This window comes from Cucumis sativus, chromosome 4 (genome assembly GCF_000004075.3).
Source record: "Cucumis sativus cultivar 9930 chromosome 4, Cucumber_9930_V3, whole genome shotgun sequence".
NCBI lineage: Eukaryota > Viridiplantae > Streptophyta > Magnoliopsida > Cucurbitales > Cucurbitaceae > Cucumis > Cucumis sativus.
In genome coordinates, this window is record NC_026658.2 from 4,656,095 (window position 1) to 4,684,042 (window position 27,948).

Below are 27,948 nucleotides of genomic sequence, written 5' to 3' on the forward strand. Positions count from 1 at the left end.
CTCTTATTCACATCAACAATTTTATATCAAATTGGCAAGATTATAATAGAAAATTTGACTAGTTAGGTAAAAGATTTAGTTGGTCTCGGTTCATGGCTAGATAAAATTGTATCCAAAATTATCAATTATTTAGGTTTTTCTCAATACAATTTTGCTCGGGATATCTGAGATGGCGATTCTCGATACAATTTTGGGTGAGATGAAATGTGATCCATAATATTTTTTATAAGATAAAAAAATTAGTTAAAATTTGGAAAGATTGTATAATTCTTTTAAAAAATAAACAAAATTAGTTAATATTTGAGAAGATTTAAATATAATAGTAGAATCTCACTCTAACGTTTCTAACGAAATGCATTAGAAAAATCCAAAATAATGAGAATAATGATATTGTAAAGTTTCAAGATTTTAAGAAAATCTCGTCTTTTGTCTAAGATGCACAAAAAAAATTGTTTAGAAGATTTTTTTAAATAGCGTGACAAAACCTATTAAACGTTATTTTTGTCGATTTTTTAATATTTTAGTTCATTTTTGTTAATATTTATAAACCACTTTATAACTCCAAAAATATTTTGAAGGTTTTTTTTGGTTGGGTAATAGTATTATCCCTAATTTTTCATAAATGTTTGAAGACACTTCATAAGTATTTTAATCTAATTTTAAATATATATTGACACTCTATTAATAATGCACTAATGTTATATTTTAAAATGAATTTTGATCAATGTCAACAAACTAATAATTTGTCTTGATATAAAACTCTAAAAAGTGTATTATTTTGAATTATATTTCACATATCAATCAAATATCATTGGTTATTGGTTAGTTTTCGTCTATCTTCATATAATGGTATTTTAATTCATTGATAAACTCTAAAGTAGTATATCTGTCACACCATTGATATTAAAAAATTAAGGTACTTAATACAAAAGTTTAAAAATACAAAATACTAGCTAATATAATTTATATTTACTATATTAGTGGGCACAATTGAATGCAATTAAGATATATAAAAATTGTTGCATTTAACCAGTATATATAATACAAACCATGGTTTATTTTTATATTCAACCTTCAATTTTTCTAAAAAAATGACCACTTGGTTATATTGATTTTAATGAATACATATGGTTATCAAACCAATATTACTAAATAAAACTTACTTTGATAACTATTATTATTATTATTTTATTATAATAAATTAATTTTTATGAATATGTTGAATTGTTTTTACTGTACAACAATAATTTAGTAGGCGAAAAGTTTAATAGTTGCTATACTTATATAAAAACAAAACATGAAATTAATTTTTAGTATACAATTTTAATTAAAATGTCAGAGATGTAGGAACCTAGTATTCAAATGAATTTAAAAATACTCATTTAAAAAATGTTATTATTTATTTAAATACAAGTTTAATCCATTCATTTTTAAGTTTGTATTTATTTTAAATTTTATTTTTTTGTTATCCAGACGATCATGTGATGGATCTAATCTATTAGTACAAAATGAAAAATCTATTAAACAAAAATTAAAAATTCTAGGAGTCCATTAAAAAAGTTTCAGGTTGTACAACATCCAATGTTAAAAAAACTTCTTAAAATATTTTTAATTTAAAGAAAAAAGAATTGGAAGTTTATAAAGTAAACTTTGAATATAGATACACAAATATAAATAGATAGAGACTAAAACCACATAAGTCTTCATCTATCTTCAAATATGAGTTGAACTAAATTTATCATGATTTTGGATATAATTTTGTCGTAACTACAAAATTATTTATTATATTTTGAATGAGTTCGAACATTTCAACTTTCAAATTCAAATACTTTTCAAATTTTAAATTTAAATAACGCTTTTGAAAAAATACTTCTAACTAACTAATTCTCCATTTTAATAAAAAGTGTATGAATTCTTTTAATTAGAATGAGGTTATATAATAATCTTTTGAAATATCACCTTCTATATTAAAACAGTTTTGGTTTGAAAAATAAAAATAAAAATGTACTAGAGAAAAAATATATATAAAGAAAAACCAAATTGGCATTAATCTATTCATTATTTTTGGAACAATCCATAATTTCTTATTTCAAAAAGCTTTCTTCCTTTTAAACAAATAGCAATTGGGTTATGATCAAAAGAATCACTACTTTATATCAAATCAATGTCAAATTCTTAAGATGCATGCATATTTATTACAAAAGAAAAAAAATACTTATAATATATATTTTAAATTGAGTTATGTTCGATATAATAAATAATAATTTAAATATATTAATTAAGGGTATAACAATATTTTAAAAAAAACTGCAAACACGATAAAATCTATTAACGATAGACTCTTTTTATGATCGACTTATTGTTAATATAGATTTTGATAAATTTTATTATATTTTTAAATTTTAAAAAATATTATTATATATATTAATACTTTAAATTTAATTACTACATTTTCACAAATACTCACCTTTTATGTTTGTGTTCAGTGAAATGTTAAATCATAATGTAATACATAAAAACTTTTTTGCTATAAAAAATAAAAAATATAGCTTTTATAGTTTTTTCTTTTGTTATTAAGGAAGGTATGAAAATAGATAGGTGAAACCTACATTGTATACTCAAGTATTGCTCTATTAATTTTGAACTAAAATAATAATGTGTTGATCTCAAAACTATACATCATAATTTCTTTCAAATAAAACTATATAATATTATTATCCATTATAAATATTAGAGTATAATTAACCATGACATTTACTAATTTTCTTTTTAAAAACATTGAAAATCAACTTCTTTTTTTTTTTGAGAGTTACATGTTTATCTAACGACAAGTAAATAAAAAAGTAGGTATAATGATTTGAATATCTTAATTTGATGAGAAAGCTTGAGTTATATTCATTTTAAATTTAACATAATCAATTTTGTCGATGTATTATTTAATTAATATGGTTATATAATATTATTTTTCTCTGTCACTAAGTAACAAATACATGTGTTACATTAAAGTTTGATATTCTAAAGCACAATTCCATGGTAAGAGAGAGGAATATAAATCATGATTTAGTGGAATTGAAAGGTTCGATCGTCAATCTTTTTTTCTCCATTATTATGAATATATTCCCTTTGTCAATCATATTCTTAATTATCTTTATTTTTTTTTCTTAGTGATTAATTTTAATGGGAATATATAATCTGTATAGTGTTCATGAAAGAAATGTGTTCATAATTATATATATAAATTTTGAAGACCTTTTACATTATTAGTGTAGAGGAATTATTCTCTTGCTTTTTTTTTCTCATTTAAAAGAAAAAAATAATTAACTTATTGGATATTTATTAATTGGAACAGAAACGACAAAATCATGAGAAGTTGAATTAATTTAGAAATGAAACTATTCCAAATGTTATTGATAGGTTCAAATTATCACCTTTGTTGATTATTCAAATAATCACCTTTCTATTATTAACGTGTAATGTTAAACCACAAAAGAACAGTATAATGTTATGAAAAAGTTAATTAACTTTAGAACTCGTACTAATTAATTCACACACACTATTAATCTTTGAAGTAGTATCGAATAAGATTTTCAAAAATTTTCATACTAGACAATTACTTACTTTTTAGTTTCAAACTTTTTAAAATTGAGTTTTCATTTCTCATAATTTTATATATTTCCTATAGAATATTTGTATTTAGATTATTGATAGCCAAAATTTTACTTTCTCACAATTTACTTCAAAAGTAAGATTGCAAAATTTGAATTGGAATTTGAAAATACTCTTAAAACTAAACCAAAAAAAAAAAAAAAAAAATTAAAACCAATAGTTAGAAAAACGAGTTTTCAAAGTTATGAATTAATCATTTTTAAAGCTATTAACTACTTAAAAACAATGTCGTTTATAAACTTAATAGATAGTTAATTAGTCTCAAAACTTGTGAAATTATTTCTAATACCATCATATATTTTTTATTTGGTTTTAAATTTTAAACATTTAAAGTGATTGTAAATTACTTGGTTGTAAAAGTAATTATGAGATTGTTATCTTATAAAAATGCATTTTTTTTTATTTAAAAGAAACAATAACATATAAAGTGTGGTTCAAATTGAAATGTCAAAAAGTTAAAATAAGAGAAAAAAATGGGCAAATTTTGTGGGGGTGATTCCTCCTCAGTCACCCACTCAACAAAAAGCATATTTCAACTTACGGTTGAAAAAATAGTTTGCAAACGATTTTAGTTTTCTCTAAAATTAATTTTAATATCGATCAAAGTCAATCATCATTTTTCAAAAGATAATTAATTTGTAGATGTAATTGATTTTATGGTAAATCTATATCCTCTTAGCATATATTAAATCTATGTTAACATAGTAAATGTATATTCGTAATAATTTTTTTCCATGTTCAATACATTTTGATAAGTTCACTTAAATTTGATGTCAACAAAAAGTCATCATTAGTAATATATATATATATATATATAAAGAAATTTGATAATTTGTTTTTTTTAATCTAATTTTTAAGAAAAACTACCCATAAAACTAAATAGTACAGAACGAACAAATCCTAAAATATCTTAGCCAAGATTGAAAGTAGATGGTGAATAAATAATTTTTCCCATTATTACCACACTTTGGTATTTGGAGGGATTATTCAAAATATAGCCAATATAGATGGTAAAAATAAAATTCCTTAAAATGTTCTAAAATAATCTTTTTAATACACATTATGAAAATAAAATTCCATCAAATTTTCTAAAAACAATCCTTAAAATCTTTTTAATACACATAAAATTGCAAGCCAAATCAACATATATATATATATTATAATTTATTTGATAACTAATATGCTAAGTTGGATTAACCGTAAAAAGAAAGCAATTAATTAATGAAATTAAGCTAACATTGGGAATTAATCACCTTTCCACTACTACGATTGAATGAAACATCACGAGATTCAATTTATATTTTATTTTGTAACGTCGTTATTGCATGCATGAACTTGATTGAATTGCCAAAAAAAATAATTAATATATGCAATTTTTAAGAATATTTTCAAGTCTTTTTACTTTTAATTTATTTATGTTAAAAGTATATTTTCGAAGTTAATTGATTCTCTGATTAATCTTCTAGAATGGGTTGGAGGAATTTTAAATCAAAAGTTACAAAAGTGAGTTTTCTTAATACTCAATACCTAACCCTAATTTTAGAGATCTAGTCTTTTTTTTTTTTTTTTTTTACAATAATACTTCTTTTAGATGGTTGACTTTTAGAACATTTTCTTGCTAAGTTATCTCTACCTTAAATCCTCGATGGTTGATTGTCGTATCACTAAACTTTAAAAAGAATATTATATGAAGTAATTTTATTGGTTTAAAGCTTCCTTTGACTCTAGCTAAAGATGATCAATCGCTAACATATTTAATATAGACGTAGATGAGTCTCTCATCAACTTTATGCTCTTTATAATATATAAACTTATTTTAGATCCAATTTCAAGTCTCACTTCTTCCATTCTTTTTATAGAACTCACTTGGGCTTGCAAAAATATCTAAAACACTTTTATAATTAGGATGCTTTCTATAAATAGTTTAAATTGAAAGGCTGTACTGTTGTGATGTGTTCGTTGTACGTTTTCACTCCCATCAACGAAAATCGATGCTCTTAGGAAGAGTACTAGATTGTCTCCCACTTTATATTTTCTTTCTTCAAAATAGAAGATTTCAATTTTTTGATTTGCAATCACATGTATCATATAGCTTGGTTGAATTGAGTTATGAAAATTATTCTAAATACGATTACCTTATATACTATCCCAATTATGGATCCATTTACTGGTTGATATTAATTTTGTAAAATGGGCTTCATAACTATTTTGTTTAATTCCAAACAAACTATTGTTCAACTAATTATTCATCACATATAGGTTTATTTTCAATTTTCCAACCCATATTTTTGGAGAAAAAATTGGTTTTTGTTCATCAAGCTTTGGCTTTGTTATATCAAAATTATGCAATTGAATAGCCACGATAATAAATTATAAACAAAATACATTCATTCAAACTAAATCATTGCTATGTTTAAATGTGTAACAGTATCTGTTCATATAATCTAAACCTACATGACTTTAATTTATAAAACTCAATTTAGAAAAAGGAAATGAAGTGTATAAAACTGAGAAATGTGTTATGTTTATCATTTAAATATATAGTAAACATAATGTTTAATTAATTTTGAAGTGAAATGAATGGTATAATTTAGTTATGGTTGGATTTGAGAGAATTTAGAATCCAGAAAGCATATGAGGATGATATGAAAGGGTAGTTTTGTATGAGGAGGAAAGCACAGGTGTAAATCTAAATTCTAAAATTCCTATCTAAATGAATAAAATCTTCATATTTGTAAAACCTTTAATTTTGGCAAGATTTTTAGAAGCTCCCATCCCTCTCTTTTTGGAACCCTTTCTTTCGAAACTGTAATCCCTTTTCCCCCATAAAAATCACATCTTCTCTTCTCTTCTCTTCCTTCTCTTTTCTTTCTTTCTTTCTTTCTTTCTTAATTAATTAGATTCTTAATTCCTTGAAACCAAACTCCCCTCTTCTTCTTAATTATTAATTATTTAAACACTATCTCTCTAACCACACCTACTAGTAATTCTCAATATATATTGATATCACTTTAATATATCAATGTAGACAAATATGTTTATAAGTCATGAAATTAAGATTAATAATTAACTTGTTTTTACTTTCCAACTAAGCATAACATTTAATGTGTTTTACAACTTAGGTATTTATAAAAGATGTTCATAAATGTTTAATATTATCTAACTCTTTTGATTTATGGATGTACTAATACTAATACATATACATCAAGATGGTATTTTATCCTCTTGTGAAATTATAATGTGTTTTCAAATCTTCAAGTACTTGGAGTGAGAAATAAGTAGAACTAAATATTTGCATGCATAGTATAACTTGGAACTGAAATCGAACCCTAGTCGAACAAAAGTGTTACTGCGTTGTTAAGTAGAGTAAATTTTAAATTTATTCTTTAAACTTTAAGATATATTTTTAGACTATATTTAATCTATGAACTTTTAAAAAGCGTTTAAAGATGTGTTATCCGAGAGATTTTTAGGTTTAAGAATATATATATCTAAGAGTGGTTTTGGGAAAAATGGTTTCCTTTATAAAATTTTCATTAAAATTATTTTTTTTTCATAAAATCATTTAAATTAAATGGATGCTTCTCTACATTTAACTTTAATTTTTTTCCTATAATAAAAATTTATTATAAATGATTGACAACATGGTTTGATTAAGAAAAATGTTTAACCTACATTATTTAATTTGACCTCTAATCCCCACTTTCACTATGGACTCTTTTTTTAAACTAAATACTCACTTTTATTTTGAAATAAATATCTATTCATTAATTTAAAATGATTTTGAAGTGAAATTTCAAAATTATTTTTTTTAGGCCAACAACACAATGACAAGAAACACAAAAACCATTTATCAATTACCCCTAACATTTAGCATTTAATATTTTATTAATGATTAATAATATAAGGTAAATGGTTGTAATATTTATAAAATACAGGAGAATTTGAGATTTCTATTAGTGCATCCATAGAACAAATAGTAACTTTGCTATATTCATAAAATGTCTCATAATATAAAACTATTTATAATTATTCTTAAAAAAAAAAAGTAAATTATTATTACTTCAATCTATTGATTTCAAGAGTCTCTTTATTGGTAATGTTTAATTAGTGTATTAATTACTCCATGATCTGTTTTGAGAGGGCTAATATAAGAAGGTCAAATAAATAAACAAAATAAGCGATAGAAACTTACGTACAAAGCAAGACGAGACATTAGAAACCAATTTGAATAGTGTTTTGGTAAGCACCATACCGATGTAAGATTTTTTCATTTAAATTTTTCTTTACATGTCATTATTTTATCAATTTTCATTAATCTTGGTTTATGCAAATTATATTGTTGTCTCTTTAGGTCATATTCGTGCATCAAAGGTTGATATCCATAACTCGTACAATAAAACCAGAGATAATAGATTTTAACTTAAGCTAGGAACATTTTTATGCTTATCTTATTTAACTTGTTGAAGTTTAATCATCTTACTTTGAACATATATAAAATATGGTAATTAAGTTTTCATATCCATAGCCTTCTTTCATTCACCGTGACTTTGAAAAAGAAAACAAAGGAAAAAGAAAAAAAGAATCTACTTTTTTTCCATTGCAAGTAGGAACATTTTTTATTTTGCTTTGCCCAAAAAGAAAAGACTATTTTCTTTATTTTGTTTCTTTTTATTTTTCTTATAGATTTACTTTTTATTTCCACGAGATGAGGGGTCAAATCACCAAACTTTGAGGTAGATAAGGAATTTTTTCAATCAACTTATTTCACTCACTAGATCATAAACTCATAAACCAATTAGATTACCAAATGTAAGTTAGGAGTCTATTACAAAAATGATAAAAATAAGAAAACATTCTTCCATAATCTTATTCAATCAAAAGATCAAATGTTTTCTTTCTCCATTAACTGCCTTACAGGCACAGACATTCAATGAAACAATTAACAGCACAAAGAGAGGAAGAACAATAAATGAGTTCAGTTCATAAAGAAAAAAAAAAAAAGAAGGGCTTGCTCCAATTGGAAAAGAAAAAATTAAATCAACTCTATACATGATCTTATATGTTACAGAATGTGCAATGTTGGATCAGTAAAGCAGATTTGATATTCAAGGAGGTTTTTCCATTCAAATTCTAAATCCCAAGCCCGACCACTTCTTTGTTGCCTCTTTCTTTGTTTTCCTTGAGTTCGGGTCAATGAGATTTTCCAGAGACTTTGCTTTCCGGTTTCGGGTTCGGCCTGCTTCCTTCAGTAGTTCAGCCAGTCTCCTCTTTTCATCCTCAAAATCCGGATTTGCAATTCCAAGCTTCTCTTCTCTCAACTTAAGAACTGATTCCAATATTTCGATAGCATCATCGACTCTGCAATAGTTTTCATAGATAAAGGCATCTATCAGCTGAGCTACATTACCCACATTTCCCCATTGAATTTGATACAAACACTCGCAAAAGAAATTATGAAAAAACATAGTAACTGAGGAATCCATGAGAGAGTAAGGCAGTCGCGTTCCCAAGCAAGATATGCAGATGCAAAAAAATATGGATGATATGATTGTAAGGAAACAGATTAAATAATGTGAAATACCTTCCCATAGCATCATAGGTTGCGGCAAGGTTGCTATATACTCCAATGGTATCTTGATGACAGTTGCCACACTCTTGCTCTAAAATTCCTCTTGCTTCTTCAAACAACTCTGCAGCTTCATCTATCTTGAACAACTGCACACAGGCCAATCCCATTTGATTCAACACAACACCAAAGAATGCAGATTTTCTCTCCCCAGTGGCTCTGAGTTTCGATATCGCACTCTCGAAAGCATTTCTTGCGTCTTCGTACCTTCCAACCATGTAAAACATCACTCCCATCCGTGCTTCTATCCCAGCAATTGTGCTTTGCTGTCCAGGTTTATCTTCCAACATCTTCATTGCCTTCTGCAAGAGCTTCAATGCCTCCTCGGGCTCGTCAACAGACTCGTAAATTGCTGATATTTCAGTCAACCCACCAGCTATTTCTTCGGGTGAAGTTCCAGGCACAGGCTTTGAGTATATCCTCATTGCATTTTCGCAATAAGATTTGGACTCCCGGAGCTTTCCAGTCCGGTGATATAAGTCGGCAAGTCGTATGAAGACAGAGGCAACCAAAGGATGGTTGTCACCCTTAGATGCTTTGAATACAGTGAGAGCCTTTTGGTACGAGAAAACTGCCTCATCAAAACGACATAGAGACATGTAAATATTTCCAATACTCACATCAATAGCAGCAACCTCACTGTCTTGCCCATTAGCGATCATTGCCATACTAGCCAGCACAAGGTGCTCAAGTGCCGATTCATAGTCACCTTTTGCTTCACAAATGAGCGCCATCAGACGACGGTCAGCTGCTTCTTCAAGTGACGCAGGCTCACTATGTGCATGGTGAATCTCAAGAGTTTTCTTGCACAATTGTTCCGCTCTATCAAACTGCATTGCTTGAACGTGCGCCTCAGATAAATACCTGCATACAATGTGATACTATCCAAAGTGAATAACAGACTTAACAGGGCAGCGTCATTGATCATCAACTTACAATACTCACACACACTAACTCCATCCATAAACTAACATTACCTTCAAACAAATATTAAAGTCTTTCGCAACAAATTTCACTCAATTGACAGAACCTCTAGCAATCAAAGTGCAAATACAAGAAGTCTAACAACTCAACTATAAGACAATACAAGCACAAAAAAGAGACCCATTTCTCCCACACAACAGAGAACAAATCAAGAAAACAGAAACACTAGGCTGCCAACAGAAAATACACACATTTAACACTAAACTAGAGCCACTTGACACAGAAATCCAAGCGGAAAAATTGCAGCAAAAAGTTGATTCTTTAACAATGAAGTAGTCTCAACATCTGCAGATAAAGCACAATCTCCCAAATCCACCTCCAACCCACAAAAAATCCAACAAAACTGCCACAAATCCCTACATTTCTCAAAGATTGAGCTTCATCTAATACACAAAACAGAAAAAACCAAACCTGCAAGTCTCCCCAACTCTGGGATCCGTCTCTCCCAAGGCCTCGATCTGAATCTTCAAGCCCTCTTCATAACAACCAATCGACCGCTCGATCTGACCCAGCATCGAATACGTATCACCCAGTTGCATATGTCCAGAAAAAGCAGCAAGAGCATGATCCGGACCTCTTCCAATCTCAGGAACTTGAATCGCCTGTTCAAGAACCGGCACCGCCTCCTCAAAACGGCCCAAGCTACAATAAATAGCAGCCAGAACATGAAGACTCATAGCCAAATCCAAGCTCGGTTCACCATCCACAGCGCATCGCTCAAACGACTTCGATGCTCGGATAGCGTAATCTAAGGCTTTATTGGGGCCATCACCGGAGGCGATAGTGTCACGGGCAAGCTTGAGAAGAAAAGGGCCAAGATCGGGGTTGTCAAGAGAAGAATCCGGCGGAAATTGGGCCGAGGTGGGGCTCTCCGGTTGAAGCTTCTTCTTCCCGTTAGGTGAAGGCTTGGATCGAGAAGGAGAAGGAGAGGGTTGTTTCTTGGTTAGAGGAGATGGGGGTCGGTGATTGGATGCGGGGGGTGTTTCGGGGACAGAGATCCGGAGAGGGGGGGCGTCCGGCGGGGTTTTGACGGAAACCAAACCAGGCATGGCGGCGGAAGCAAGGGAAAAACAGGGGAAATGAAAATGGAAGTGGATTTGAAGAGGGTTTAATGAGGGTTAGTATTAGGGATGAAGGGAATGAAACAGCTCACCTTGCTGAACCAAATGAAGAAGAAAGATTGGAGAAGGGAAAAATGGAAGAAAAATGAAGAAGGTTGAGTAAGAGGGTTTGAAGTTGAAGGAGCAGAGTAGATGAGATGTCAATGACTGTCCTCGCTGTCAAACTCTAAGCTGTCGGTCTTCTCCGCTCCGCTCCGCTCCGCTTCGCTTCACTAACAACGGAGGCTAAGCCTACCTTCCCTTCCCAGGCTCCAATCGTAATTTCACCCCTCTTTTTTTTTTTTAATCTTTTTTTTACGTTGTCATAATTTCAACTCTTTTTAGTTAAGGAAATTATTACTGTTATTATTGTTATTATTCTTAATGTGTGAGCTTCAATAATTCATTTCTTAAATCTTAAATAACATATAACTCTCAACTTCTACTTCCATTCAATTTTTATTTTTCACTATCAAAAAATTAATCTTTTCTTTTTATTTATTTTAGTTTATTTTTATTTGTACGTCAACTAATTAGATTGAAGATCAAAAAGTTAAATATAATTGATTTCATTTCTTTAAATCCAATATTCAATGTTGGTTTATTTATTTATGTATTCTATAGTTGGATTAAACTTCTTGAATGTTGTTTTTTACATAAATTTTTCTAACTTGATTTTGAAGAATAGAATTAATTTCTTGTTTGCTTAAAATTCAAGTTCAAATGGTTATAAGATAGATATACAGTATGTGTCAAGTTATTGAGGGATGTGTTGTTCAAATCATTTTAAATGTTATATACACAGTAAAAGTAGTGAATTCATTGAGTAATTTCTTAATAAAATCTCCAACTATTACAAATACTAACAATTCACTTTTTTTCTTTCACTATAAATTCAATGTAAAACAATAAAATGATTTACATTTCCAATAATTCTAATTCTGAAACTTAACTAAGTACAAGTAGAGCTATATTATCAAACATACACATAATTTCTAGAAAAGTATAGAAGAGGAGTAAAATACAAGATTTCATCAATATACTTTTCTTGTTAAAGTTAATAGGAAGAGCTCTGCTTTTATTAACCTTTTTTCTTTTTTTATGTTTTATTCTTCTTTTATTATTATTATTTTTTATATATATTTTTTGGACTTCTTCAGACTTTAAACTATACATTAAGAGCATTTTTTTAATGCAATATTTATGCACACAATTCCTTTCTTTTTTTCTTTTTTTTTATAAATTAGATCATGTGAGAGGTTTAATTTGAGAAAGATTTAAACTATGTTTAAATCAATATATTAATTTAATTGGCACATGAAAGTGTTTTTATTTAAATACAAACTTTTTTAATAACTATAAAAATCACTCTCGATTCGAGTTATTAAGGTCGACGAAGCTATTGATAAATCAATCTTATTTTCGATTGGAGATGAAGTTTGAGATGATGGTCAAAACAAACACATTTGTAAATTAAATAAGGTTTAAAATGGTTGAAGTAGCAGAATAAATTAAATTTTTAGTAAATATAAAACAAAATTAAAAAAAGAAGAAGAGTTAGATAGGCAACTGATTTTGTGTTTGTTTTAATATTTAAGCATCAAAATTGTCAATTATTATTCCATTATATTCCATATAATTTCTCTATATTTTCTCACCTACCAAACAACCAAATTTCTATCAATGATTCATGTCCTTATCTAAAATCCATTTATAATTACACCAAACCAAAACCAATTAGTCCAAAAACATACACAAAAACCAATCAATTTCAAATTAAGTACCATAATATTGTTTCTATTTACCTAGAAATTAAACTATTATCGAGATATATATTTCATTTTAATTTCTTTCAAAGTAGGTTCAAAACTAGTCAATTATTCAAGTTATAGAGAGAGAGAAAAATGAGTTAGAACTTTTACTAGGTTGGCTTGGAGATGGTAATTATTAATGTTTTATGTAGTAAATAATTAGGTGAAGACAAAAACTGTTGATAATCTTTAATTTGTAAAAGAAATTATATATATGGCACTATTAATAATTGAGAGAAAGTTCTACATATGACCACTAATAATTAGAAAAATTATCAATATATATATCACATTTTATTTTAGAAGTAAACAAGAGTTAATTTTTTGTTTAGTACAACAAGTTCGGTTAGAGGATTCAAACTACAACTTTATGCATGATTATTAATACAAGAGATGTTTGCCACACCAAACATGAGATGAGTTGAGTTCATATAATAATATATACCAACTCATTTTTTGGCCCACCAACTTTACACATGTTGGTGGACTTGAGCTGTATATTATACCGACTCATCTCAACTCTTCTTCTTTCCAATGTTTTCAATGGTGTGCACTCATCGCAACTACCATTAACAATAATAACCAATTTCACACATCAAACTTCAACGATTGATTTTCAGCTCTGACAATTGATTTCTATCTTCGGCAACAACCTCCAACAACCAATTGTGGGGTGCTTCAAAAAAAAATTCGATGAAAATCAACTTGGATGACCACATTTTTGCGTGATGAATTAATTTCAAGCTCTCTCACACAAACTCTAGCGACCATTTCCAAGATCAAATTTTGCACAACCAACTTCTGTCTCCGACAACCACCTATAACTACTAACTTTTGCACAAATCACATTAATTTGACAATCAACTTCGATAACCACTTTCAACTTTCGGATTGCAACAACTACCTCTCTACAATAAACTTCAACGAAAGTTGCTTTTGATACTAAAATGACAAGTCCTTTTAAATACTAGAAAAATAACTTGGTTGGCAAAAATACTTTTATTGTACAAAATAATTGAAATTACTAGTTTATAATAATGCTTAACGATCGTATCTTTTATAGTAATTTGATATTGAGAAGTTGTCAGATGGTTAGGTAATTCTTATAGATTTACTTGTCACAAACATTCAAAAGACTGATTGCTTCTTAACAATATCACCGCAGTCAAACAATCAATCAATGAAGATGTATTGTTTATACTTACTTGGTAGAACTAATTAACCAATATTTTTTGTATGCATGGAATTGGTTTTTATGTTGATTATATATATATATATATAATTAGTATATCAAATGAGTATTAAGAATTTGAAAAAGTAGGTGTCAAATTGGGTTACAAAAAACAAAAATAACAAATAACATTTTCTAGTAAAAATTAATGAAAAAGAAGAGATATATTATTTGATGATTCTCTAAATTGGGAGAAATTAAACGCGGAATTGTTAAAGAAATGTGATAGCATTTCATTGACAACTAACATGGCACAAGACATTCAAATAAAAGAAATCACTAGGAAAAAAAATAAAATGATGAAATTTATGGAGAAAAATTAGGAGTATCAAAAGTTTTGGTCTCTTTTGTTTTGCATATTAATTTATCTGTGGAAAAAAAATATAGTGAGTTAATTGTTGTTGATTACTAAAAAGAAAAAGAAAACTTATAAAAACAAGATGAAAAATGCAATCCATATTTTTTTCAAGGAAGGACATGTAAAATTATTAAATAAAAAAATTTAAAAACAAAATTAGGTATAAGAAACATATTATTTAAAATCTTAAAAATTGCACCATATTATACGCAAAAACACAAATATATATATATACTCTTGTGACAATACTATATCTCAACCAAGCATCTTCTAATAGTTTTTTTAGATGTGATCTTTAAATTAATAACACTTGAGCATTTCGATAACTCAACTACGGAGTAGTCATCTATCCGAATTACACTTGAGTAAACTGTCCATTTGACTAATGAATATGATTTTAATACCAATTTGTTGGGCATAGTCCATCATGAATTTGTTTTTTTGTTTCTGGAAACTCTCATACCACAAAAATAGCTATTCTCCGTTATGAATTAACTTAGAATCATCTTCTTATTCAACTTTGATTGTATTCTCTCAACGATAATAAAACAACACATCTAAAATATCCTACACTCTCACGGTTCTGATTGCATGTGAACATCAAATATTTAAAAATAAATGTTTGGATACAACAATTATTAATACCTGAAAACCAAAGTTAAACACACACAATATTTTCACATTCATCGTCATATTTTTATATATATTACATACCAAAGATCACTCTTTTTCACAATGAATATCATACACTCACTCTCTATAACAAACATATATCTTACGCACTCCATAATGAATTGAAATTATATTTTCTCTCTTCACAAAAACACATCATATATATACATATAATATATCACTCTAAGTTGGAAGTTTTTCTGAAGCCCTTAATTTCACCAACCACTTATGGATTGGCACTTAAGCTCTACCTCCGGGGTTTCCAAACCTTGGCTCATGTCTTGTGTTATGATCTGGGCTTGCATAGTCTGCAAATGCTTCTGCTCCCAAAAGCTTTCTTGTCACTTTGTTGTTCTTTTCAACTATCAACTGTAATTTCAAGAGTATGGTCAATTATAAATGATTTTATACCTGGTTTAATTTGTTCATTCATGCATTGATATAAATGGATGCATGATATGTTTCTTGATTTATTGCTAAATTTGAGTTATCTTGATGTGGATATTAATATTTTATATTTGTATTGTCTCTTGTTGTACTAGTTCTTTCTATATTAATGAAAGTGGGAATGATGAAGATTCTAAGGGGTGTCCATCTAGTGGACATGTTCGGGTATACCTGATCCAACGCATCTTTTTCAAAGAAAAACGTCTAACGGTTTATTTCAAATGCAAATCAATAGCTTTAAGAATGTGTTTGGAGTGAAAAGGTTAGGTTTTAAAGCCGAACTCATGGTTGCTCATCTAGGGTTAATTTGTTAGGCAAATCCACGAACGTTGATAAATTAAAATCAAAATAAATTTTATTTGCTTCTCAATTTTCTTTTAAGAAAAGAGTTTTTAATTTATCCACAATTTTCTAAACCCAAACCCAAGTGCTTCTCTAGATCGTTCAAACCCTAAGCTTAGTTATTTTGTAAAGAACTTTTTAAATTAAGTACAAATATGGGCGAACATTTGAACTCGAAAACTAGCTAAGTTGTTAATAGAAGCTTAAGAATTTTCCAAAACATAAAGAAGTTGAACATGCACCTCAAACGACAATTAGGTTTCAAATTTTGAAGTTTAATTGTTGAGTATATATAATAGAATCAAGTTCAAATTTAAATGTTGATAGTTTGATCTCCACTTGGAATGTTTGAAAAAGAATCCAGATTAGGGTTTTTCTCACCTGTCCACAAGGGTTTGAAAGCTTCAAACCCTTCTTCAAGCTCAGGTCATGAGCGTCCCCTACAAAAAAAAGGGAGAAAAAATAAATTGCAAAATTATGGAACCCTAGTTTCCATTTTTGAACACTGACCCGGATAGAGAGATCTAAACCCTAAAGTAATTTGTGAGATGATCTCAATTGAAAAAGATATAAATTAAAGTTAGGACAACAATTTTTTTACAAAACCCTAATTCTTATGAAGTGATGTACACTTGTTTTCAAACAAAAAAACAAAATGATAGAAAAATTAGTAAATGAACTCGAATATCTAATCTACAGTATACCTGAATTAGGGAACATGAAGATGATGAGGAAGATGAAAATGAAGGTCTTGATAAAGGCAGCCATGGATGGGAGGGTATAATTTTTTGAGAATGATATATGAGAGTGGCTAGGGTTAGAATTAAGAAAACAGAAACAAATTAGGGTTTTATATAGAAGAAGGAAACTAAAGTAAGTTTATAAAAGAAAGATAATGGAGCTAGGCTAGCCAAAATTAAGAGAAATATTAAGTTTAATTAAGAAATGTGTAATGATGATAGCCTCCACCTCCATTAAAGCTTCATGTAATGATTCTTTAGAATGCTAGCTGTACCCTGTTTGTTATATCCACTACTACCTGGGGGAAATTAAAGTCAACCTCTTTTGATCAGTATCCATACACAAATGTTTTATTAAAGAAAAAATATATATATTTGTGATTACTACTAAATAATCCTTCTTTTTCTCCATATTTATGGAAAAGTATATATCTGTAAATATATGTTTTTCTTATTATTATTGTTTATTAAGATAGTCTGTTAATCAATAGATGCTAATATAATTACAATTGGTGATATATCACAACAGTTGGGTTTATAAGATTCATCATTTTTTCATTATTCATTTTTAATTTAGAATACATTTTGAAACCATGCACATCATAAAATTAAAAAGATGTAACCTTAAACTAAACATAAGTCGTCTATCATTTATTTCGACCATCTTTGAATAAAATAAAAAATATGAAGACAAATTGAAATTGAACTATTAGATATGTGACACCAAAATGATTGCAACTCGAAACGATGATTTTAAATATTTTTAAAAAATAAATATTATATTTTTCATGCTTTTGCTTCCACGATATCAATTTTTATTATAGCATGCAATTTTTTTTTCTTTATTGAAGTAATATCTTCAATGTTAATTACTTTAATTAAATCATAAACATATTTCAATTTATATCTAGATTGACATGTTTGAACATTAAAGTAAGATAAACAAGATTTTGAGTAAAAAATCAATCACATTCATGCTAGACTTATATATACACACACGGGTTTACATTCCCTTCTAACTTCTAAAATTTCAAAAGTTCAAATTTAATTGTATTTTCTTTTCCATTTCTTAAATGCATTTTTTGCTCTAAGGTAAACATATTATTGATATATATACGATTATATATATATCGAAACTTTGAAAATTTTATTATTCTTTATCTCAAAAATAAAATTCACCTTTTTCTTTTTGATAAATTATATACATGGGGAATGAATTAAAAATATAACTTATCAAATCTTGGTTATATTAATCAATATTAAAATAATTAAATTTGTATCAATCATTCACATGTTTTAGCATTATTAAGGGATGGGTTTCTGGCCATTCACACGTGTAGGTTAGGTAGCATTCCATTGAAGGGTTTACTCCTCACTAATTAGCAAGAAAAAACCCTACATGAAAGCATATAATTAAGAATATTAGAATAAGAAAAATGTTAAAGCATATAATATATTGTAATTATACAAATGAGATTTTGATTTATATTATAACTTCAAGCTCTGTGTCGGCAAAGTTAACAGCAAAGGCCCCTCTACTATACAAAAATACAAAATTCTATCTTATCCCTTGTTCTTGATATTTGTTCCCTTTGGCCCATATATTTCCCTTTCTTTTTTCTATTTTTCCTCACACTATAATTGCAAATTACTCCTTTTTTTTCCTTCACATTTTTTATTACATATTAAAACATCATTGTGCCAAAGTGCATATACATATTTCGTAGTCGTATAAGAATTAAAATGTGGTGTGGATGAAAATGTTTTAGATAAAATATTTATTTCATTAATACATCTTATTAGGTAGAGTATTTGATGTTTAAAAGAAGAATTTTATTTGAGGTGATTTTTTTTTGTGTACATTCCTCATATCTCAACGAAGTTGAAGTTGATACATATATAAAGACACTTTTTCATCATACATCCACCTTCAGCATTCATTGGAAAAAAAAACAAGGAGTACATAAATACATACAAAGAGAAATAGACGAGTTCAATGACAAAAAAAGGAAATGATGACCTAAGAAAAGGCTTAGAAAAGGCTATAGAAAAGCCTTCTAATTGAGGTATCAAGATATGAGACATTGTAATTACGAGAAAGTACATATTTGGTATACCAATGCAGATTAAAGAGCAACCAAGCCAGATTTACGATATATCTTCCCATAAGTGAGTTGACAACTTCTTGGTATTCTAAAATATCTTTGAAAAATCCTAACTAGTTACGTGATTTTGTGTTGATTATGAATTAAATAATCAAATGAAAATAACTAATTACTCACTAACGTCAAGAATATTAAATTGATTTTTCAATTCACTAGTATTTGGATTAGTTTAAATTCATATAAATATATTCTTTTTATCTTCTTATTATATTGTTAATCAACCTAGAATATAGAATATATCCATGGTGTACCAATGTAGTAATATTATTCTATTCTTCCAAAATATTGAGATAATTTTTTTAACACAAATCAGAACGTAACGAATTTGTTCATAAATACATTATTCATATATCTCAACTAGATTTACACACATTGTTAACATGTTCAAAGATATAAAGATTGATGATATTAAAGTTAAAACAAATGATAAGTTAAAATGAAACTTCCTATCATGATACAACACATACACAAACTTTTCCAAACACCATCAATTTAAGTTAAGAAGTGTTTAAAATTTAAAGAGGAATTCATGGAGGAAAAGAATCTTGATTAATTTAATAAAAACAACAAATGAATGATTATGTCTCCTATTCATAATGCAAAATAGCTTTATCCCTTAGCTTCAAACAACAAATTTGGTTCCTCTTTTTTCAGTTTTTTTTTTCTTTTATTTTGTTGTTGCACTTTTGAATGTGGAGTTTGTACGGCCATTAATTTTCCCTTTAATTCTTGGCATTCCCTTCAATGATGGTTAGGGCATGTGGGTTTGTATCAATGATCCACAACACACCTTAATTAATTAAAATTAGAGAGAGCTAATTCACAAATTAAAGAAGGGTTTTAGTACTTTTTAAGTACGTATTTATATATACGAATCTTGTAATTAATTAATATAACTTTAGTGCATATGTGAAGGATATAATCCTCTTATTCATGGTGGGACAATAATAAAATAGATTTTGTTGTTAGCTTAATCTTTCAATGGTTTATTTTTCTCTCTTTTCATTTTCTCAAATGACAAGTGTGAAAGATGATTGTGGCTTTATCAATTGAGTTGTCATTTGGAGATCACTTGTCAAATAGATAATAGTTAATAGGTTAAAATATATATATCCATAACCTCTATTTAGATGAGAAAATGATATATTTTATTATTAGCTTTGTTTTAACGTACATCTATTTTTACGCATCGTCTCTAAAAAATAATTAAAAAATGTAAAAAAATAAAAGTTTCTTTGATGTTAAATTTATGATTAAACAACTAGGTGAAATCTACAAATATAGATTACAGTGAAACAAAGAAAAAAGAGATTGTCCATACATAAACACTAAATTGGATCGATGACTAATTAAGTTTGGGTATCTAAGTATTAATGCTTCTATGGAAAATAGAGCAAACAAAGAATTTGTAATTCTAATGCAATACCAATTTCTTGTTTAAGTTATTATTTTATTTTATTATTTTGAAACAATAATGCGAGAGTGATAAATTGAACTTTTAAACATCTTAACCACATAAAGGTATGCATGCTTCCATGTTGACACACAATGTATATTAGGTTTTGTTTCCTTTCCTAGAACTGGACGATGTTTAACATACTAATTGTGATAGGTTAATATATATATATATATATATATAGTACTTATACATGAACTTTCTCATTTGTAAGAATTAGTTCCAACAATTAATTTTATTTTAGTCTCACAAGACTTAGAAAAAAAAAGTCTGAAAATCTTAAACTTCTTAAGTTGACGGTGTATATATCATAATGAGTTAAGCAATTTCGATCTAAAGAGTTGAATTCAAACCCCTTTGTTAAATTGTTAATGGTCTCTTTTGACATTAGATAATATTAAATAAAATAGAGAAGTAAAAGAGATTTAAGCCAATAATAAATTATTTTTACAATCGGTTAAAATTAAATATCATTTTTAATATATTCAAACAAAAATACAACCAATATATCTAAAGGTTTGAGAGTTCATTTCAAAATTTGTTATTCTTCCAACTAAAACTACAATATTTTCATTTAGTTACAAAAGCATAAGCAATATATATAGTATTTTTTTAGAAATTGAACAATTAAAATCTTAATTAATTAAGGTGGTATATATTACCACTAATACACACCAAATTAAATTATTTTTTAGCACTATCTAAAGTATTGATATGGTGATGGGTGGTTTGTAGAAGCAATCTTCATGGCATAATCCTTAACATAAACTTTATTATAAATTAGACTCATACTAAAAAATAATAATGATATTTGTCGGTTAAATATTGTTTTTGTTTTTGTACTTGTCAACTCAACGAGCAGTTGAAATATATATACTCTTTTCTTTAAATTTTGAGATTTTAAATGGAGAGATAATTTGGCTAATTAAGTGTGATATTTAGTTTATTATTTATTGGTTCGTTAGTTATGAATGCTGGAGATTCTTTTTATTATTGAAGACCTTGTAACGTTGTTCACTTTGAACATATTTCGATTAATATTGAATTATATATACTTTAAAAAAATCAATATATAGAACACAATCTTATATTAATTAATTTATTTATTTACAATGCACTGAATTTCATAGGCTTACATAAACTGAATTTAATTTGGTATTAATTAAAATTAGAGTATAATTTGATGGAATAGTAATGAAGGTTTTATGGTCGACCACCAGGGGTTCCTCTTCTTGGCTCATGACTTGGGTTAGCACTTGGTTCGTTATAATCCATTAATATTTCTTCTTCATTTCCGAGTATCTTTCTCATAACTTTTCCTTTTGATCTCCCAATTCTCATCTGCCAAATATTTTACAAGCAAAGTTATATATTTTGCATTTTAAACACAAGCTAATATTTTGCATTTAAAATAACTATACTAATAATTAATGAGAAAAATATTAAATTATGTAATTATAATATTTTATATATACCTGACCACAAGGGTTACTGTGTTCTTCATTTAAACCCTCCTTCAAGCTCATACCTGCATGAACTCCTTCTGCAATGAAATATATATATCATCATCATCATCAAATCAGTTCCTTACTTTTCTAGATTCAAATTTTTGCTCGAAAATTAAAATAGAATTGTTAGAAGTAAGCATAATTTAACAAAAGGTAATGTTAATAATATTCACATTATTGTTGGGTCAAATAACTTAAATCTTAATCGATATATAGGAACATTTATCTCTAGAGATAGATTGAAAGAGTTTGGTTTTCCTCCTTCCGTAGTTTGTAGGTTAGTTGTTTTAATCTTGGCATTAAAAAATTGGAGATATTTATAAATATAAGAAAAGATCGTTAAGGATATATTTTGTTGTATTATATTTGTAAATAAGACAACATTTTAAAGTTATAAACTTTAAGAAATGAGGAGAAAATCAAAGAGAAAAATACCTGAATAGTTAAGGGAAGAGATGAAGAAGAGGATGGAGATGAGAATGAAGGTGTTAAGTAGAATATTGGAAGCCATTGGTGCTTTGAGGTTAGTTATTGATGAGTGATATTAAATGAGAGAGTTATGTGTATATATATATAGATTGATGAGATTGGAGAATAAAAATAGGGTTTAATTGATTTTATATAGAGAGAAAAGAAGAGAGAATTAATTAATTAATTAATTGAATAAGGTATGGAAGGTGTTAAGATATAATTATAATGTGGGAGAGAGAGAGAGAGATGGCATAAAAGAGAAGTGTTATTGTGATGATGAAAGTGTCCATTAAAGGCTTCACTTCAAATGTAATGATCTATAATCCACTACCTGGGAAAAGTCAACAGCTTTCTCAAGGATATATTTTATTTTATTTTTAAAGAGCTAATTAATTATGTATTAAAACAATTTACTTAATCACCTCTTTGTTTAAATTAATTGCTAGTTGACTGCTTTTCTCTATTCAGTTTTCAGCTTAATTGTAGAGAATTTAGGGCTTATAGAACGTTATTGCTATGTTAATAACTTTTTTTTACCTTAAATTCACTTTAGTCTAATGTTTGCTTTTCATTTTATTTGGTCTTGGAATATCATGCACCATATCTTGTTAACCATGTAAAAAAGTGGAAGTGATTTACCAATTATGTGTATAGACCCACCTCATAATTGTTGTTATGTTATTAATTTTTATTGAAATTAAAATAAAATTTTGATTTACATGCAAACAATAATATTTATTTTTTAAAGTTCACCCAAGATTAAAAATGGTAAAATCTAGGTCTAGACCTGGATTTAGCACGTCAACATTTTCATGCAACACAATCATGTCATCCTTACTTGTCTTGAAGGCTTCTAAGAATGAAAATTATTTTCATAAATCAACAAGGGGTCATTTCAACATGTTTTATCGTCAAGAAAATTTTCAGGAGATCATCGAACAAAGTATTGTTCAAAATAAGCACACTTGACTTTGGAGTCTTTATGATTGAGTTATCAAAGATCAAGAACGTGCACCTTCCTGATATATATATGTAGTAACTTTCATCAACTATTTTAGGTCTTTTTTGGATTGGATCATACTTTCATATCTTCAAAATCAATCTATTCAATGAAACGTGATCTTCAATTCATTTATATATTCTCCTTCTAAACTCAAGACGTTATACAATTAAGCATATAGAACCAAGAACATGAAAACAAACTTGAAAGTTGTAAACTAATCATCAAATTGAAGTAGCAGAATAAAAAGTTTATAAATAAATATACAGAACAAACAATATACATGAGAGCAATTCAAAAGACCTACACAAAAAAAGGGGTAGGGAGAGATATTAGTAACTAAAATTTGGATGAGCTATGCCTATTAGCTCAGCATTATGACAAACTTAACCATATATATTGGTTTTTGTAATATATTAACCCATAGCCCCATATCATATCACATCCATCATTCACAATTTAATCTATATCTTTTTCAACTAATTAAAACTTCCCATTATATATCTTAGGTTATTAAAATAAAAATTGCACATCATTAACTCAAATTTTAAATCATATCCATATATATATATATATATATATATATATATATATATATATATATATATAAAAGGAAACCTTAAAAATTGAAAATGCAATCAACCCTTTTTATTAATAATATTTTAAAAGACCAATAATTCAAAAGTTTAATAATCCAATGATAAATAATATATGGGTAAGATCAGTACTTGACTTGATAAATATTATGGAAAAAGGTTAATTTTAAATGAACGACAATATAATTATTTTAATAATATAGTGAGATGGTATGTATTATGAATTAAATTAAAAGAATTGATTAGCAAACACTTTCAATTAATAATTAATTTTGTGAATAATATGTATGTGAATGATTCATGTTTTAGAATTTTTATAGAGTTGTTGGGTCAGCTACACGTGTGTTAGGCATCATTCCATTAAAAGATCACATATATATATAGTTCACTTTACAAATCCCATATTAACTTTCCATTTATATATATCTTATAATAAAATAAACATATATTTCAATCTGTAAAATTTGGTCAATTAATCTATTTAAACTTTTAAATATTCATAGTTTTTGGCTCCGTCCATTATTGTAGGGGAAGTAGGAGTGTGATAGTTAGTATCATGAAAAAAAGTTAAACTTGCCAAAACTTTGTTTTAGTTGTCATTGATGATTTTAAGAGGGTTAATATTAAGTTTACCGAATATTAGTTTTATAAAAAAATGAAGTTGTTTTTAGTAGACAATTGTGAGATGAGAGATTCAACCTCCCAAATTATGGCTAAGCTAAACGTAGTTTGAGAAGAAAAATAAAATTTAGATTTAAATTAGAAAAAAGAAATGAAGTGGATGAATTGGGGTTGGGGTTGGGGTTGGGGTTGTACCCTAAATGAATTGATTAAGGAGAAAAATGATGAATAAAGATTCCAAAGGTTAAGTTTGCTTCAATAAATGAAGCTTGTCTACAAACAAAGAAGCAAGAATGGCCCTCTTTCCTCTTCACTTCACAAAATATACATATCTTTTTGTTACACCAAATACCCATAAATTGCCTTATCCTCTTCTTCTTGTGTGTGCTTATACTTTAATTTTGCCCCAATAATCTTTCTTCTTTCTTTCTTTTCTCTCCTCCACTTCATAATTATTGTACTTCACCATTAATTACTTTTCTTCTTCTTTTAATTTATTTCTAGTACAAACTGATCCTTTTTTATGTCCAAATTATAATGAAAGTAATGCTCATAATTATCCACACAAGAACCAGATTAGTTTTACAAATTTTAATTTGTAATCATTTGTGCTTTTCTAATTTTAAATTTGTAACAATGTAGCTAAATTTTTAACGTGTTATTTTCAAATTTATAATGATAAAGTCCTAAAGAATCTATATCAAATTTAATTGTCATTTTTTTAACCAACTTAGTATATTTATATTTATAAACAAACTTATGATAAGAAATTTCATTAAGTATTAATAATATATTATAAGACAAAAAATACTCTTTTTGATCTAGGAGACTGGAGGTTTATATCTACTTAAAACTCTCAAGTTTGAAAACAAATCATTTTTTATATAAACACTTTTAAATGGTTGTTGACTTAACAAAATGATTACTAGATTGTTATTCGGTGATGTGGGCATTAATTGTATTGTAAAAATAAAGAAAATGTGTTGAAAATATTTTAAAGTAAAAAACAACCGTGTGCATGCGCCATAATACAGCACGAAAAGCTTGTGTTGTGAACAGTGAAATGGTGTTGTTTAACTATGCTTGCTTCATGAAGATGGTGGGATTAATCCCTTGCCCGCAACAACACCCAAGCGTATGAAATTCCATCGAACCAGATTTTAGTATCGCTAACCATCAAATGATCTCAAAAGCCTCACCCATGATGCAAATAATAGCAAACAGTCTGCCACGAACATTATCATCTGCACTATCACAAACGTAAAAATTTTGGAATCTCTACATTATTTCCTTTTCAATATTCATTTTCCAAAAGAAATTGAAAGTAGTGGAAGATTGTGTGTGGACAGACGATATGATATATTCGAAAACCCAGTAGTAAAAAATTTGCTCCTTTTTTTGTACTGTAATTAATGAGGACTCAGCCACAGTTCACGTTGTTGAAGCTTTTGGTAATGGTAATTGAGGGGTAGGGCATATAGAGAGTATTGTTTTAAGCTTTTAAATATTTGAATTAAACACCTATTATTTATTTTTAAATGTTTGTGGAAGATAACTTGACACATCATCTTACATAAGCATATAATGGTTTGGTAAGCATTTAGTTGTTGACTTCAAGTTAAAACGAAACAATTTAGAAGTATTTACCAAATGTACGATGGAGTAAGGTGTTTCTTCCGAAACCAAGTAAACATAAACTTCAAACCTACACCAAATGTGTATTTTTCTCTATATATATTATATGATATGGACTTATCATCAGTACAAAGACTATCATATTTGGTAGTTTGGCAAATTAATTCTTTTTACTTATTCAATAAACTTTTGGGTGCATGACATTTTGTTTTAGTTTATATACTTATCAATTTTCATATCACTTTCCTTTCACTTTCCTTTGTTATTTTTCATAAATTAAAATAATTTATAGTCTAAGGATGAATCAGAATATAAGTGGAATGAATAATTTAATGTTCTTTTCTTTCCTTTTTTTTAAGATAATTTGGGAGAGATGTAATTATAAGAAAGGAAGAAAAAAGAAAAAGAAGATTAGAGAGTTAATAAGTACTAAAAATATTGCATGTTTCATAAGGTTTCAACTTTCACTTAAAAAAATATCATAATTATATCACCCTTTTAATTTAATTTTAAGATATATATATAGTACTTAAAAGGATCATGTCAATATAATCCCAAATTATTATTATATTTGATAAGAATTTGATTAGTTTAATATAAAATTATAAAAAGCCGAAAATAAGTAATACAATGAATAATATCCTCTGAATACGTTGAGAATGATAATTAATTGAGAGAGTAGCTAAGGAAACAGAAAAAACAAAAATAACACATAAGGCTTTGTTAACCCAGTTCGACATTAACCACCTACGTGTAGAAAGTTACTTAGCTCAGATAAAAAATATTATTAAGATTCAAAAAAGCAAGCAACAACACTCTTAAGTTATAACAAAAACTTAATCAAACACAGACTCTGAATTTGTGTTTGAATCTTTTTAAAGTTACTCAAGTTTTTCTTGAATTAATTGACTACATTTCAACTATTTCAGTATTCCTTCATATTTCTGACGTAAAAACCACTGGCAAAACTTTAGTAATTCATTCTCATAAATGAGACAATTCAACTATTTTCACAAACAATAATTCTTCCATGAAGAAGACAATTCGACTACTTTCACAAATAATAATTCTTCAGGAGAGAACTTCTCTAAAACCAATTTTTCGTCAATGCACACACGGAACTAAGCCAATAGTTTAGCTATTTAAAGATCACGATAATATGTCTTATAACTTCTTTATGCAAAGATATAAATAAAATATTACTATTACGAAGGAAAATCTTTTATCTTTAAATAATATTATTTATTTAAATAATTACGTTAATAAAAAAAGAACTTATTGTTAAAATACCCCACGAAAGCAATTAAGAAAGGAAATTATGTTAGACGGAAAAAAAAATTATTTACAAAATATAACAAAAAAAAATTAAATAAAGTTGAGAAGATGTAATGCTATATTTTAGGTTTGGACGGATATCTTTTGGTACTAACATGCTAAATGGAAAGCACTACTCATCACCGTGTATCTCACCTCCACCTCCTTCCAGCAATTCTTGTTTTTTCTCTTTCTGATTTTC

The 27,948-nt window shown here is 27.5% G+C and overlaps 1 protein-coding gene across 1 annotated transcript; it reads right to left on the reverse strand.

Annotated features, from left to right (window-relative positions):
• Positions 1-8,506: 8,506 nt before the first annotated feature.
• Positions 8,507-11,622, reverse strand: LOC101207194 (protein KINESIN LIGHT CHAIN-RELATED 1). Its single transcript, XM_004148936.3, has 3 exons — positions 10,691-11,622; positions 9,251-10,159; positions 8,507-9,027 (listed from the first exon to the last, which is right to left on the reverse strand). The coding sequence occupies exons 1-3, from the start codon at positions 11,326-11,328 to the stop codon at positions 8,793-8,795; spliced, it is 1,782 nt and encodes a 593-aa protein (XP_004148984.1). The 5' UTR covers positions 11,329-11,622; the 3' UTR covers positions 8,507-8,792.
• Between the last annotated feature and the right edge of the window lie 16,326 nt (positions 11,623-27,948).